At 34.1% G+C, this 17,363-nt stretch overlaps 1 protein-coding gene across 1 annotated transcript; it reads left to right on the forward strand.

The window, feature by feature from the left end:
- The first annotated feature begins 1,281 nt into the window (after nucleotides 1-1,281).
- On the forward strand, nucleotides 1,282-16,984 carry LOC105341082 (uncharacterized). Its single transcript, XM_011447382.4, has 15 exons — nucleotides 1,282-1,531; nucleotides 2,799-2,957; nucleotides 3,883-4,098; nucleotides 5,370-5,562; nucleotides 6,431-6,535; nucleotides 6,649-6,685; nucleotides 7,195-7,470; nucleotides 8,012-8,751; nucleotides 9,134-9,356; nucleotides 10,765-10,868; nucleotides 10,953-12,257; nucleotides 12,363-12,399; nucleotides 12,513-12,793; nucleotides 15,254-15,281; nucleotides 15,599-16,984. The coding sequence occupies exons 1-15, from the start codon at nucleotides 1,332-1,334 to the stop codon at nucleotides 15,877-15,879; spliced, it is 4,185 nt and encodes a 1,394-aa protein (XP_011445684.3). The 5' UTR covers nucleotides 1,282-1,331; the 3' UTR covers nucleotides 15,880-16,984.
- The last annotated feature ends 379 nt before the right edge of the window (nucleotides 16,985-17,363 follow it).

Below are 17,363 nucleotides of genomic sequence, written 5' to 3' on the forward strand. Positions count from 1 at the left end.
ATCTATTCATACCGAAAGGATCTGAGCCCCCCCCCCCCCCCCCTTCAAGTAGTTATTGTCCCTGAAAGTATTTACATATCTATAAAATCACTTCCAACTTTTTTATTATTTGTCATAGAGACTTCGAACGACTTGGGATAAAAGCGTCTATCTTGGCCGAACAAAATGACATAAAGGTCAAAGGTCAAGGTTATCTGAAAATCTCTTAATTAATGAGTTTTTAGATCTCTTTTGTTTAGTGTTGTTAAGAAATACTTTTTCATGGATGTAATACGACATCTTAAGACATTTCAAAATATATCCCCTTGGCTCCTTCTTGTAAATAGTTACTTAGTTATTGCCCCTTTTGTACGAAAAGCTTGTTATCGCTACTCCTCTGAAACCATAAGAGATAGAAACTTGGAACTTTTACCAATGTCTTCAGTACACTTAGAGGGTTCTTTAATCTATTCATACCGAAAGGATCTGAGCCCCTCTTCTAGTAGTTATTGCCCCTGAAAGTATTTACATTTCTATAAAATCACTTCCAACTTTTTATTACTTATCATAGAGACATCGGACCACTTGGGATGGAAGCGTCTACCTTGGCCGAACAAAATGATATAAAGGTCAAAGGTCAATTGGAAATCTCTTAATTAATGAGTTTTTAGATCTCTTTTGTTTAGGATGGTAGAGGAAAAAAGTTTCATGGATGTAGTAGGACATCTACTCCTCATTAACCGTTAGAGATATAGACTTGAAACTTTTACTAATGTATTCAGTATACTTAGACGCTTCTTCAATCTATTCATACCGACAGGGTCCAAAGTCCCTTTCTAGCTGTCTTTGCCCCTGAAAGTTTCGAACATTCAATAAAAAACACAAATAACTTTTGAATCAATAATCATAGATACATCGGACCACTTGGTATTGAAGCGTCTACCTTGTCAGAAGAAAATGACATATAGGTCAAAGGTAAAGGTCAAGCAATAAAAAATTGCAAACTTAATCGTTTGACACTTTTTTATGAAGTAACGCAGAAAAAATACTTTATTCTATTGAAGCAATCTTATTTCAAACATAAAAAACAATGAGGTGGAAAGACCTCTAATTGTTCGAGAACAATTAGTCTACTAGCATTATATTAATATTGTTTTGACTTTCAATACACGTACATGCATTTCCTGTGATAAACACTATGGGTTATTTATCAATATCCCAACCACTTAATGATTTTCCCTTGGAATATACGCCATATTTCCATGTATATAAACTTCCTTATTTATAGGTTTTTTTCTATTCATCAACATTAAAACTGCGTACACAGTTCATCCCTATCTTCACACAGGGATATGTATCGTAGCGACGAGTACAGTACAGTACGAAGTACAATGGATTACCTTTATACGCCAATGCCATCGAAGTCTTACCAGAATGCCCCAAGCAAAGAGGGGCGGGATGGAGAGAAGAAACCATCACCATCGAAACAGTTCCTTACTATCCCAAATAAAGGGAGCCAAGACGGAGAGAAAAAATACAGAGAAACACATAGGTAAACTTGATTTTCAAATATTTTTCGAAAATTTGCTCTGCATGCGTGTACAAGTTACTTTAAAATCTTTATGATAATCAAGCGAGATAAAAAAAACAAAAGATTCGATGAATTTCGTCAGAGTGAAAATTAAATTTTTGTAGACGACAATATTGTAAAAGCCTCTAAATACCCCCCCCCCCCTTATACCAAGTAGATTTTTTCTAAACCCAATGGTTTATATTAACACAGTTTAGATTTACTGGACCATGGAAATGTTCTGTAGGAAGTGTAATATAAAATACATATAGTACTGATATGTAATAAGGCAATTGTAAACCGAATGCACAGATTATACGCGCAGTTTGTTTGTTTGTTTACATAATAACGCTACAGCAGAGAGAATTTAGTTCTGGAAAAAAACAAGAACATCATACAAGAGCAACATGTATTTTGTATCGTCATGAGACTTTAATTTAATTTCACTTAGTACTTTAATATGACACTGATATCAATAGTACTTTAACTTTCTTTTTTCGTCTGGGATAGGACATGATCACTGGGTATAAGTGCTCGCTTCCCTATGTTAAGGACTGGTCGAGCCGAACCGATTTTTCCGTTGAGATTATTTAGTTGAAGAACATGTACTTATATGTTAGTAGAATATAGTTTTCACTATAGTCCGTCCTAATTTACAGTTTCCGACACTTTTTAATGCATGGTTTATAAATAAACAGATATGCGTTTCAACGAAAAACAGTTGAAATTAAACTGTATGGCAAAAAATCTTAGATCTTTTCTAGTTCACAAGCTCTTATTTGTACTTGGAGAAAATTGACAAAAGTACATTACTTGGAGGGTTCATATTTATCGATTCGGAACTTTTGTTAAAACCTTGCACAATTTTACAACATTATAATATTAATATTTTGATTTTTGCAAAAACCCCCTATAAACTTATTTTAACCGTGTATTGAAGCCTTTTGTGCTAAAAGGGAGGGAGGCAAAGCAAACTGCCTGGATTTTTTTTTTCATTTTCTGAATGTATTTTGGGCAAAAATGTTCTTATGCTTATCGAAATATCAAGCAAAACGTGACGGAAACGATAACTCGGGGCAGAGTCATACTAGTATTAATTTCATGGTCATCGATTTGGAATATTTTGCACGCAAAAAAAAAAATCGCAATTCTTACGAAGAAAAAAAAACATATTTAATGGGGGAAAATTATGTACCTTTAATATATGTTTAGTTCAAGTTAAATTCAAATATTTTTATAAATGTTGTAGCATTTATGATTGGTACCATCCCGATCAAACGGAGGACTCAGCCAAACGTTTTCTTGAAGAGTATCCATATGAACCATTGGACCAATCCGCCCTTTTCTTAGTGCACCCGTACGGAGAAGAGATATATAAAGATGATGTTAAATACGTCATTTCCTGCAAGTAAGGCATTTCTCAACGGTTTAAAAAAAACCACTGGGGATGGAAGGGGAAAAAATGTTATGCAATATGTACTTTATGATTAATTGATTGATTTTTGTCAAGGACCGTCGGTAATTTATCAAAATTAAAAACTTGTGCGTACACGATGGGATTTTTGGGAGTTGATTTTAATCAACTCTCCTATGCAGTTACTCAGACAAACCGAAAGTGAAACAGTGTTTGGACCTCAGCACAAATCATCGCTGCTGACAAGACTTAGTTCTTGAAAATAATTGATAAATTCGGTGTAATGTATGCTACAGCATTGTTTTTCAAGGAAACTTATTTATAAATACCTTGAAAATAGTCAGATTTTAAATGGTACGAACAATTTAGATAATTTTTGTACTCGTATGTACTCCTACGCCAGAGTTCAATATAGTCTCGTTGAACTCGACGCTCGGCTGTCTCCGTAAATCTCCGAAAAGCAGAGAGTTTCTCTTGCTTGTCGGAGATTTACGGTGTCAGCCGAGCGTTTGGTTGAACGAGACTAGAGTTCAATATTGCTTGGATCCAGACAATTTTCGAGAAATATGTCTATTACTGATACATAGTTTGATTGAATTAATTTTATCTTTAAATATTATTTAACATGATTCATATGGGGGTTTCTCGACATTCTTGTCGAAAAAGTCCAAAAATTCATATTATAAAAATGTGCGTAATTCAAATACAAATTAGAAACTACATGTACTTGTCATGCAAAATAACATATTATTGATTTTAAAATGAATAAACATCGACAAAATCAACTCCCATCAGTTCTTCAGTACTTTGATTATGGTAAGGATCAGGGAGATAAAAAACATTAGTGGATTTTGTAAATTTTGTCAAGTAATGATATCTTGTTTTCAATATGGTAAAAATATGTGCATCTAAATAACAGATGGAGAATGAAAATTTATCAGTATCGGGTTCGGTACAAAAAGGAGGAAGGTGTGTACACAGTCCGTAGCGGTAAGGCCAGCAGTCTTTTGGATTTGGTGGAGCAGTATCGTCTAACCGCTGTGGGGATGGATGGTATTAAGTCTATCTACAGCAAAGACTCCGCCCTTTCTCATCTGTTGTACCCAATAGCCTGGCCCAAGAAGTACAAAGATCGGTAAGACAGCGAATCGAAAAGGAAGACCCCAAAACAGCCATCATTTTAACTATCATTCGACAGAAAGGTTTAATCTCAGTCAAAGAACTCGCTTAAAGAAATAATCGAGCTAAACCTATGGTCCAAAATACATTTATTCATTATTTTAAAGTGTTCTTTTTCTTTCTTTTTTTTTTAAAGATGGGGGAATATGAAAGCGCAAATGCCAATTTGGTGTAGCTGTAAAATACAATTTCATTTTTTTCCCAATTAAATCTATTTGGTTATGTTATTACACAAGTTTGCAAAAACACAATTTTTAACTAATATTCAGTTTTTAAATAACAATAAGAAAAAAACAAAATGCCTAACGTTTTGGTGATATTGAACCCAGGACATAAAAAGCCAAATTATATAAAGTTATCAAATGTCTGGTGCTCTAACCATTTCAGTCACAACAAAGGACTGCGAACGATAGCATTGTCTAGCCGCCTAACTAAAAGTCATTTTTTTTATAATTGTCTAATTAAATTCATTTTTTTATAATAATGTGAACATTTATGTATATTTTCATTAAGTATAAATGATTTGGTCTAACAAGGAGAGATAACTTTGTTTTTTGGGTTAAAATTGCTATTTCATAATAGAAACTAACAGAAAACGGAATTAAAAAAAAAAAAAACATTCCCCCCCCCCCTTCCCCTCCGTAAAACAAGAAATTCCTTTTGAGAACTTTCATGTTTTGTTATTCAGCATACTTATACCAAAGGGTTTGTTGTTTCACCGGGGGGGGGGGGGGGGGGCATATGTCTACAGACCGAAATACATTCCAAAACAAGCATAATTAATGCTTTGTAATGTTTCAAAAAATAATTAAAAAATAGGAATTTCAATGAAAATTTACTGTAATATCCAACGTAAACATGTGATTATATAAGTTTTTATGCACATATCGGCCGCTAAATAATATTTTCCTCACTCATATATATACCGAATACTTTGTTTGAAAATTAATAATTTGACTGCAAATTTTATTTTGATATAAATCTACATATCCCAAGTATTGAACATATTTAAGGATATATTAAGTAAGCTTTTAATAATTAAAAAAAATATCCAATTTTTTTTAGTATCTTATCCCTCCTTATATAGGCATTTTACACGCTTTATCCACCCATCTTCAAGTTTTAGATCTGTTTTTGTCGTCATTTTTTTTTGTGGGGGGGATAGTTACAGTTGTAGTACTTATTGCATTCTGAATCTGTAAACTTCTTAACATGTCTTTGTTTTAGATGCTACCATGGTTTACTTGGGCGAGAAGAAGCAGAGGGCACTCTTCGAGAGAGTTTTAAAAAACGAGACAATTGTAGTCCCTTTCTTGTAAGGGACAGCTTTTCAGAACCCGGAAGATTGGTCATATCGGGAATGTTTGTCAAAAAGTCGGATAAATCCGAGAAATTTCGTCATGTTGAAATTGGCTTGGAGGTAAATATGTTAGACAAATCAAATTTTAGCCATTGATCATGTACACATGTATTGTACCACGAACATGTTTAATAGGGCTTTTTAATGCTATACTATATAGATAGTGCCTGTTTGGGAGGGTAACAGTTGAAATTTACACCCCGAGAAAACCATTATCAACCGACGTTATTATTTTATTTTAAAAACTGAATGTCTTAATTCTAGAGAATTTTTTACTGATTTTATATAGAAATGACGTGAATTCTACGGCGAACCGTACGCGTATAATTTACGCGCATGTATTATTCTTTTTAAAAAAGTATTTTTAGAATGGAGCCAGGACCCATTCATACCTAATTTTGCAATTAAGAACAGTGAATGATCCAAGATTTAGGCAGCTTATATTGGAAATCAATACCTGCTGTGTTTATAGAATGAAAGCACAGTATTGACTTCCATCGTGAAATTTTTAATGAAAACGATGCATACAAGTTCAAAAATAATATTCTAACTTGAATTGAAATTCTTCCGTCTAAATTGCTCCGAGTGGGGGATATGCAACGCCTTTTACGCCCCTGTTCTTTCTTAATTGTAAAAGATAAATCAAAAGAAAATACCGGTAGTACTTCAAAAGGTGGTTTACTGGATAAAATAAGCTTATTTTTAAAACTTTCCAAATTCCAAGCACAAAGTGGTATTTTAGAAAAAAAATATAAAATAACTAAAAATATGGTTTTAGGGGGAGGGGGCTTCCGCTGCGCTACAAAGAGAGACAAACAAACAATTGAATAAAAAACTAATTCCTTTTGCATTCAGTTTCCTAGTTTTTATAAAAAGAATTATGGTATAGAGAAGTGGAGGACCCTTTTAACTATTCCTATCATTTCAGGATAAGATGTTTATGGCATTGGATTGCAGGGAGTCTAGTCTATCTGCGTTGGCCAAGAGCATTGAGGAAAAGTCCAGAAATTATAGTGACTTGCTGGAACTAAAGGTAAACTTTCAAAAAAAATTCATGTATTTCGGCTCTTGTGTCATCAAAATACATGTAATAAACAAAAAAGAGACACCTTCTGTAGAAAATACATTTGTTGAAATTCTTTAAAGGCAATCGCTCGAGAAGGATACCATGGTGTAGATATCGGTCAGTACTGCGCATGTCCGCTACAAATCTTGTATATAAATCACAGCATGAAATTTCTTTGTCATTTGTCTTTGTTTTTTTTTTGTCTCAATTGAACTGTTCGATAATGTTGGACCCACTCTCTCTCTCTCTCTCTCTCTCTCTCTCTCTCTCTCTCTCTCTCTCTCTTTCTCTCTCATTTTTGGTTTCTTATATTTCCTTTTTTTAATAGAAGTTAAACAATCGTAAACAATAGTAAAATTCACTCTTTTTCATATCAGAATCACATATAATTGCTGAAAAGATGATATTCATTATTATTAAATCATGATAAAACTCATAACAATGTAAGAGGGTTCGGACGCGGGTCCCTGGAAAACTTGTAAAAATAGACCATGGTCACTAGTTGGAAACCAAGATACCCTTCACTGAAATGTCCCATTTTCTTAAAAAAATTATTTCCTTTTTCAGTCGATGTTTTACTGTTGTCGATGTTGTTTTTCTACTAAATGTTTTTTTTCGCAACACAGAAGTTTTAGAAAACTTTCTTCCACCATCCATAAAAAAGATGGACGAATCGGCCATCAATGCCTATCGTGAGGCCCTTGAGGAGGGATCAGAAAATTACAACCACGTGCGCGTCATGGTAGTTGGCTACCACGGGGCGGGAAAATCCAGTCTTACAAAACGTCTGCTGAGAGAAAAAGTAGAGGACGTCCGGAGCACTGATGGAGTAGAGATTTTCACCAAGAGGGGGCGCTTTCAACTTAGTGATCATGCCTGGATCAAATACGATGGCAAACAAGGTATGGGGCAGTTTTCTCTGCTGGTACAGTGCTATCACAATACTGCACTTATAATACATGAATAAACTTCAAATCCACAAATTGTAAGCATATACAAAATCGTGACGGATATATAATTATGTCATTTAGCAAACAATAACGGCCGTATAATTTATGCGGACATGTGCAATGAGGTCGGTTTCGTTCATCAATATTCATGAAAAGGCATTACTTTTCCGGCATGCAGAAAAATAAACAATTAAAAATTCTATATCTTTATTACGAAATGGGATTCACCACTGTATTAATTTACAGAATAAAGGTGATTATTATAAGTAAATAACGACATGCGGTTTCGCAGTCTTTTAAAAATGAACCAAATATTAAAGCATATATAGCTTTTTAAAAGACGTCACCTGCAATGCAGACGATTTTAATTAAAAATGCGAGATATATTGATTCGTCGCAAACAAAACGTACATTGTGACAAACGAGTTAATATATATCTATGTATAAAAAAAATATAAAATTGTACATGTAATTCTTTACCAATATTTTGCAGAAAATGAAAACGAAACACTCGAAAGAATAGCAAGATATTTGACACAGAGATTCCCTAGAGGAGTTCCAGCCTATTTATCACTGGATGATGATAATTACGAAAGCCCAAAAATGGAACCGACACAAGCCATCGAGGAACCTACCCCAGATATACATATACCCACTGAATCTCCAAGACCACGTTCAAATTTTCACACAAAACCATGGCAAGAACCAGAAAATTTCAATGTGACAATTTCTCCAGCACAATATCATGTCACTCCTCGAAGAGGATTTGAGTTACCTTCTGAAAGCTCGGGATTTAAACGAAACAGAATACTATCCTCACTGTCTCCACAACCCAAAAGACCTGTATCATCGGCTTATAAATCTCATAGTCCAATCAATGCTAGGAAGCCACAGTCTGGACCACATTTCAAGGATCCAATAAAGATTAAATGTAACTCACCCCCATCTACTGACAGCGAATCGGAGGACGAGAGCGGAGGCAACAGAGCACAAGAATATGGAAATCATTTTACCACAGTAATTTCCGATCTAAAAAAGAAATTTGTCACGTCTAATAAAGAGTTAGATCCATCGGTGAAAAAGAGTTGTTCTATGGGCGAAACAGAAAATGACGATTTCCAAAAGGGGAGTGATTATTGCATAGAGGATGCACGCGATAAACCTCAGCTGGAAAGGGGCATTTCGTTCAATGATAGTCAAGGAAAACAAGCAATGAAGGATGATCTGGAGGAGGTGTACCAATTTATTTCATCTTCTGCGTCTTCTCGGCGCAATATTTGATTAACAAAACGAATATTTGTACTGTAAACAGGGAAATATTCGCCCAAGTTTTATTCACGTCCCTTTCGCCCTCCTTCTCAGCGGGCGAATTTAAAACTGGGCAAATTCCATGTCGCAATAATATTTCTGTTAACACATCTGTATTTGGGCGAATTCAAGACGGGGCAAAGCCCCGGTAGTGGAGAAGGGCGAAAATAACACGGGGTGAAAATAACCCTGTATACAGTATATCCCGTGCCTAATTTTTTGGGGTTTCTGAAATCATTCATTCAAACCATTCAAATGTTCACAAAAGTCTCTTTACTAATACATTTACCTTTTTTATCCTTGGTAGTTGCTTCAAATGTCCTCAAAGTTTCTACAAAATGAGATGGGTTCCATTACATTTTGGGACTTTGCTGGCCAGACGGTGTTTCAAACTACCCACCAAGCATTCATGTCGTCCAAGGCCGTTTACCTTTTGGTGACCGATGTCTCACGACCAATGAATGATAGTATTGGAGACGATGACGACGACGAATGCCAATGTGGATCTGACCATCAAAAGTCGGTGAAAGGTGAGCTGTAGAAAAAAGGGTATCCAAACACTTCGACCCTAAGGCATTTCGACCCCAAAACCTTGTCACTTGGCTCACACTGTTTGGCCCAAGCTTTCGGGAAGTTGAAAACAAACCTCTGGTTGGTTTTCCAAAATATTTTTTATTTATACTCTGTCCCGAGTTTTTGCTTCCACCACTTTTTGCTTGATATTTCGATTATCATAATTACCTTTGCGCTCAAACTACATGTATGTACATCCACTAATATGAAAAAATCTCCAGATTATCTGTTTTGGTCCCTCTACCGCCTAAGGATTCAATACACATCCAAAAATTGAAAGTCTACGGAAATTTTGCATTGCATCAGCCGTTATTAAGCCCGGATGATAACGTTGAAAAATTGCGCGATGTATCCCAAGTACTTCCGAATGGAGAAAAGATGTAAACATTTCCCATTATAAAACTCCGTAAGATATTTGTTTTCGTTTCTGTGAACTTTTATGAGTGGAAAATGATAATTGTTCAATGAAGATATCTTGGATATTTTCCCCTTTATCGATTTCAATTGTATTTCTTTCACAGGTATGTGTATTTGTATTAAAAGTCATTAAAAAAAGTGATGGAAGCAATAACTTGAGACATACTATAGCATTTATCCGACCTTAGAGGAATTTCCTGCCAATAAAGAAATTTATTGTGATTTGAAGTGATTTTGTCTCATGTTGAACTATAGTCAATTGTAACTAAACGGTTTTAATGTGTTGGGCCGGACTGTCTCAATTTTGAGTCGATTAGTCTTAGCCGAAAAATCCTTTAGCTGAAATGTCTTCGGGTCAAAGTATCTTACATCAGTTTTATTTAAAAGAATCATCCCTTGAGCACGGGATTACTTAACGCGTATTACAAATTACTTGTGTTTTTCGTTTGTTTTATTTCATGTATTTTATTCGTTTTATTCTAATATAGCATTGAATCATGATTCTTTGAAGTATACAGTATCATAACTGCAGCGGTGTGTGCATACAAATTGAGTAACGCGTGATAGCGCGTTATGAAAATTTGTATGCACACATCGCTGCAGTTATGAGACTGTATACTTCAAAAAATCATGATTTAATGCTTATATTTACATTTTGTTAACTTCTTGCCTTCTCTGAAAATGTGATTTATACCTTGAAATGCCTATCTCATCCAAAGGGTAAGTTAATATCAATGGAAGAACCACAGTAACAGCCAAAAGTGACGTCATAATAAAACTCGTCAATTTTAACTTTGAGTACCCAGTGATTAGTTGTTGCCTTTAGAGGCATTTAAAGCTCACAGAATTTAAGGGAAAACACGGTAGAATGTAAATTTTTTGTATTATGATATAATAAATAAGAATATTTTTGCATTTCATGGTTCCACAATTTCCGAATTTTTGTAGATTTCCTGAAGTTTTGGTTTAACACAATTCATACATATTCCTCCGAATCGCAAAAAGGTTCTCCAAAGATCCTAGTTGTGTCCACACACAAGGATAAAGTTCAGGTAAAATAAAAACACACGAAATTGCAGTTAAATTTTCTAATCAAAGCCACGATACCCTTTTTGAATTGTATTTATATCTTATAGAATGGTGACAAAGAAATTGAAGAACACTTCAGAGATATTAAAAGGGTAGCAAAAAAGAAAATGCTTTTACCCCATCTTGTACCAGAAATGTTTTGCGTGGACTGTAATGATAAAGATGAAGATGTTTTCGACAAAATACGATCCAAAATTCTTGAAATAGCAAAGGAAGAAAGCATTTTCCCACAGAGCATTCCAACAAGTTATATCTATCTAGAACGGAAAATCATAGATATGCGAAATAAAGGGAAAAAGGTGCTGAGTTTTTCGGAAGTGAAGAAGTTAAACAAGTTTTGTGCGTTGCATTTAAAGGATGAAAAGGAGATCAAGATTTTCTTACAGTTTCATCATGCTATTGGCAACATATTGTACTATGATGAAAAGGGTTTGGATGATATCATTGTCCTTAACCCTCAGTGGTTGGTAGATGCTTTTAAATGTCTGATCACGACCGAGAAGTTTCTCGATTCAACGACACACCAAGCGGACTTTTTACTGGAAGAAATGAAGAAAACTGGATATCTTAGCATGGAAAACATTGAAGCATTGTGGAGTGATCGGGAAGATTCTTCTTACTTGGAAAATAAGGAGCACATAATAAAAATTTTGGAGAGAATGGATATAATCGCCAAACCTACGCGATTTGAGCAAAACGGAGAATCGTCTCATGAAATGTCAACGTTTCTTGTTCCTTGCATGATGAATGTGGATTCTTCCAACGTAAGAAACAAATGGTTGCAGTCGAAGAATGCCAGTAAGATAGCAGTACCAGCTTTAGGGTTCTACTTTAAAGACGAGTTTATGCCCCCGGCTGTATTTTATCGTCTGCTGGCGGCTTGCATGGCAAAATTTCCCGCGGTCGAACAGAACGATGTTCCACAAGTGTTTGCCAACACTGCAGTCTTCCGATTAGATAAATATAACTTTCTTCTGCTTGTCCATGAAGATTTTCTCATTCGTGCCTGGGTGTTGTCATTTTCAAACACCGCGGAGCAATCCTCAATTCGGTATACAATCAGAAAGTTTTTGGAAGAAAGTCTGACGATAATACTGGAAATATATGCTAGCTGCACAGCATGCCCGGATCACAAACTCACCAAAAGGTGTTCAGTCTGTCGGAAATGCAACGTCAACTTTCCATTTCGAGTAGTTTTGCAATGTAGCAACTGTCTCTCGCAGGAGACAGCTTTCAAAGGACTGCACTTTTGGGGAGACTTGGAATCCAACGAAAGTGTCGTCTGCGCCGACCACGACGAGATCCATGTTATTGAATCCACAGACATGTTGAAATACTGGCAGTGCCCCAAGGTAAGTTCGAATGAATATAATCTGATATTCATATCTGCCTTTGAATCTCCATCCCCGGAAATAGGTTTGTGTTTTTATTAATATTTTGGGTTCTTTTCTTTTCAGGTAGAACACTCGGATAATTTATCGTTGTCTGTAAGAGGTAAAAAATAAAATAACTCAAGTTTTATGCTAACTTTTTATAAAATGCAGTTACTTTAATGTTAAAATATTAGCAAAAAGGAAAAGTAAGTGAATGTCGTCTTTGCTTTTTAGCATCAAGATCTTCTCTAGAGTCTCCCATTTCGAAGCCATACAAAACCTTGGGCCGCCTTGCCAGAAGAGTTTCGGGGTATTGGCAAAATATAGCTTATCAACTGGAACTTGGCGATAATTTTGTAGAGACCACCAAGCAGAATTTTCCACACTTGGCTTCAGATTGCTGCTTCCACACTTTGAAGACTTGGTATGATAAGTCTGCCGAAAAGGAACGTACTCTTCAAACATTGGAGGGTGTCTTTACGAATATTGACATCGACCGAGAAACTTTGCAGATGGTATGAACAAAATCTATTTTAAGGGGATTGGGTGCGGGGAAGTGGGGTTAGCATGTCTACCGTTTTCTTTGAAAAGAAAAGAGCGTTTTCATAATTGTTAAATTTGTTTAAGCTATATATGCCGTATTTAATTAATGTTGTTAAAGAAAGAATTGTTTGTGGGTTGGAGTCTTTTTTTAACAAGCTACATAAATTATAAACATTCTGCAAAATATACACTGAAAATTTAAACGCATTTAAAAGTGTTGAATATAATTTCTAATTATTATTTTCTATCATTCTGGTCCGGACTGTAAACGCCCCCAGTTTGAAATATTTAGTGTCACGTGATGTCATAAGGTAAACCAGTGTGTCCTTTTTATAGGTGGGGGGTTGATTTAAATGAAAGTGAAAAAACTAGGTCTAGATATTGTTCAAACTGTTGACATGCCATCGAGTGATCACTTGTGTTGAATGATCAAGTTATACCTTGGAAATTAGTTGTCAACAAATACAACAAATCGGTGTTCCACTTTGCAAACATCTGTTCTTATGAAAGGAAAATCATATTAATGCTTCCTGGTTTTTCTTTTTTCATACTACGTGTAAAAGATGCATTTCTAAGAATTAAAGGGTCAATATCCTGAATTATTCGTACATAATTTTGTCCCGTTATCTTACTTTTTTTTTTACATTTCAACTATATTTCAGATGCAAGTAACATTTGCTTACTTCACTGTTTAAAGGGACCTAGACACGATTTTAGAGCAAAATTTTATTTTGGGTTTTTTTTATGTATAAAATGGTTTACATGCTCATTTTGAATGATTGGCCAAAATTTGAATGTTCGCAGTCAAGTTATAAGAGAGATACAGTGGTAAGAATTAATTGTTATGTAAACAAAGCTCGAGTCTTTTATTTGTTTACAAATAATGAAAAGTATGGAATTACCATTTATTTGACAAAATGACTCATGGAAAACAAGGTAAACTGATTTAATGTGTTTATAATTCATAATATCAACTGAAGAAAGCAACATTTGATTGAAACTTATACCAATAAAACAAATATGTAAACAATAACAACACTCGAGTTTTGTTTACAAAACAAAGAATTTCAAACTCTACATCTTGCTTATAACTCAATATTTGACATTCAAATTTTGACAAAGCATTAAAAATACCAATATTAACCATTCTAAACATTAAAATTAGAAAACCAAAATATACGGTTTTTTTTTTTTTTTAGCTCAAATCGTGTCTAAGTCCCTTTAAAGAACGGAAATCTCTTTATAACGCAAAAATGTTTTAAAATATAATTATTTACACCGAGTTATCTCTCGTGTCGAAAAGGACAATATACCTTAAAGCAACTTCCTGTTGCGCGAGAGCCTCTTTAGCAAATATTTTAAAAAAGGTAATTGGGGGGAAGGGGTTCTATATATTATAATAAACGTTTTGGTTCCTGCCAAGGTTACTATATAAGACCGCGGAACATTTAACTGGCAAGATTGGAAATATACAGCTTACGTCAGTTTCACTTGTTACAGTCAAAACATTTGAAATGGGCGGGAACAAATAGACACGGACGTCTGAGAAAACATTGGATTGAAACTGTAGTTATAGGAAATGTATTTTCAATCCACCTCAGCATTTCTAACTTGCATTCTAATGCAAAGCGATCGAAAAACATTTTAATTAGTATCAGAAAAGCGGTTGAAAAACTTTTTATTTGATCAATAAGTATATAATCAGCAAATGTGAAAAAATACCAATTCGGAAATATCATACGCAGGGCAAAGCATTGTCCGATGACTTCTTATATGAAACATTTTATATATTCTATATATATTATTGGATATAATTCTAATCTTATTAATGGGAACTTTGATTGTTCTTTTTGTGAATAAACTCCACTTGATATCAGACTTGTGACGACTGATTCTCTGAAGTCATCGGACAATGCCTTGCCTTGAGTATTATCTCTCCCGAATTGAGATCTTCTCATATTTGCTGATTATATACTTATTGGGTTTTTTTAAATCACTTTGCTGGTACTAAATATAATGTTTTTCGATCGCTTTAATTAACATGTATATAGCAAGTTAGAAATGCCGAGGTGGATTGAAAATACATTTCATATAACTACATGTAACAGTTTCAATCCAATGTTTTCTTAGACGTCCGTGTCAATTTGTTCCCGCCCATTTCAGTGAAATTGACGTACGCTGTATATTTCCAATCTTGCCAGTTAATGTATTCTGTATTATTATTATTATTATTTTCTTGATGTATATGTCACTACAGCGTAATTTGACATTAATTCTAAATGCTATCTAACAATCATAATTGTTTTACCATGGTACGTACGAATATGCTATTATAAATGAACAAGTTAATTAAAGCTTTATAAATTTCCAAGTCTCTAGAGTACATTTTTTATTGAAAAAATGAAAACATCTATTTATTTATTTTTTTACAGTTAGACACAGCTGATATAGAGTGGCAAGGTTGGTATTTTTCGAGACGTGTAATTCATTCATTGAAAACTAAAACCTGTCAAAATTGTTTTATATACCATTTAGCAATTTTACCAAGTAAAATTAATGCTTACATCATTGGCTTTCTAATGCCACTCAATAAAGAAAAGATTCTTCGAATTATTTTTCCTCTTTCAAGATTTGTTGCTCTTCGTGATGTTAAAATACCGCTTATTTTAAAATGTCTCTATTTGGTCGATGTATACATGTACTTCCTTTGACATAAGATTTCGAAATCATTTGAGGTGTGCCCAATGACGTTTTTCTTAATATTTTTTTTTTTTTAGAAAACAAGTATCTAGAGAAGGAAGTCTCAGAACGAGGCATCGATATTATCTGTAACAAGCTAGGCAAGAAAAGCTACCAGCTTGCCATAGAGCTAGGCTTGCTTCCCGAGGAAATTGAACAGACTCAGATGGATTTCCGGTTGTCAATTGAGAGAAGTCGAGAGTATATCAAAAAATGGCGTCAAAGAGAGAAGAATAATGCAACATACAAAGTCTTGCTCCAGGCCTTAGCGACAGTTGAAGTAGATAGTTACAGAGAAATACTCTTATCAATATACTAAATTGTGTTCATACAATGTATACACAAGAACAGTGTCAGTATTAGTGCAAGAATTTTATTTATAATTTATTTTCATTATATTGCCAACACACACGTAATTATTTAACATATTTAGATCTTTGTGGTGCATCTTGGCTTCATTTACGAGGACTAATATAGTACAGCAGATTATACAGACAAAAAAAAACCCCAGATCCTGTTATGTTTAATATATTAGCATCAGGGAGTTACTGTGGAATCATTTGAATTCGTGGTGGCTCAATTTTCTCGGTAATCGTGGGTAGTCCTTCCCAACGAATTTACATCCTCAACGAAAACAAATTTAAAAGAGTGTTCTTTTTTTACTAAAAGTGAAAATCTGACGCACCCAAGAAATTAAATCCCCACAAATAAGAAAAAACAAACAATCCACGAAAATTGGCCCCAACGAATTTAAATGATTCCACAATATGTAAGGAGGCTGGATGGTCAAAATTTTTTAGACATGATTTCTTTAGACATTAAGTATTAGTAAGTAAAAATAAAACTAATATTATATAAGACAGTTGCATATATATTTATATATAGAACTCTTCTTCTAATGGAAATTAATTTAAAGTCTAAAAATAACCATACCCATTAAGCCCTCTTAATATAAAAACTATTCAAAAGTTACAATGTTAACTTGTTGATTACTTGTAAAATAAACATATAAGGTCCGTTAATAAACGGTTTTGGAGCAATTCAAAGCCGTAAAATCATGCTTTTGGAATAAGAATGGAACTGGTTATTCATTTCGTACCTTTAAGTGTAGCCTACTCTCTATTAGCAATATCTAAAGAAGGATAACTCTAACAAAAATTATGAATTCAAAACATTTTCAAACTTCGAAAATTCTTCTTTTTAAAATGTAATTACTTTTTTCAAAAGATAAATAAGCGGTTGATTTACATTGTCTGTCAATTACAGCACAGAAAAGGAATAAGCAGTTTCAAATTTTATTTTAAATGTGAATTAAAAGAAGGATTTTATGCTCAAGAGAGAGAGAGAGAGAGAGAGAGAGAGAGAATATCATTTCATGATGTATATGTGTTTATGTTAAGAATAAATTATATCATACATGTTAACCTTCCTGTCGATTTAAGATGGATGTCTTAAGAAGGGGTGAATTGTATTGGCCATTTTTATGCTATATCATTCTCCCAAAGAAAAAGAGCTTTGTATATGAAGGTATAGGAAAACTGTTCTCCTACAAAAAGAAATCAACAATAACTGCAAAAGGAACTAAGGCCATGTAAATGAGTATGTATCATTTTCATCAATGCCCGCTCCTCAAAATATGCAGCCGTGTAGTTGCTTTTTGGTTTCAATTTTATAGAATAGGTTTAGAAAAGCAATTAATAAATCGAGTCCAATATATCAAGCATCGTATCAAATGAATGATAATAAGTGTGAATTTCCGCGTATGCGCGGGATATCATCTAGTTAATACCTATTGCGACATGT

Source organism: Magallana gigas, chromosome 7, assembly GCF_963853765.1.
Source record: "Magallana gigas chromosome 7, xbMagGiga1.1, whole genome shotgun sequence".
Taxonomy (NCBI): Eukaryota; Metazoa; Mollusca; class Bivalvia; order Ostreida; family Ostreidae; genus Magallana; species Magallana gigas.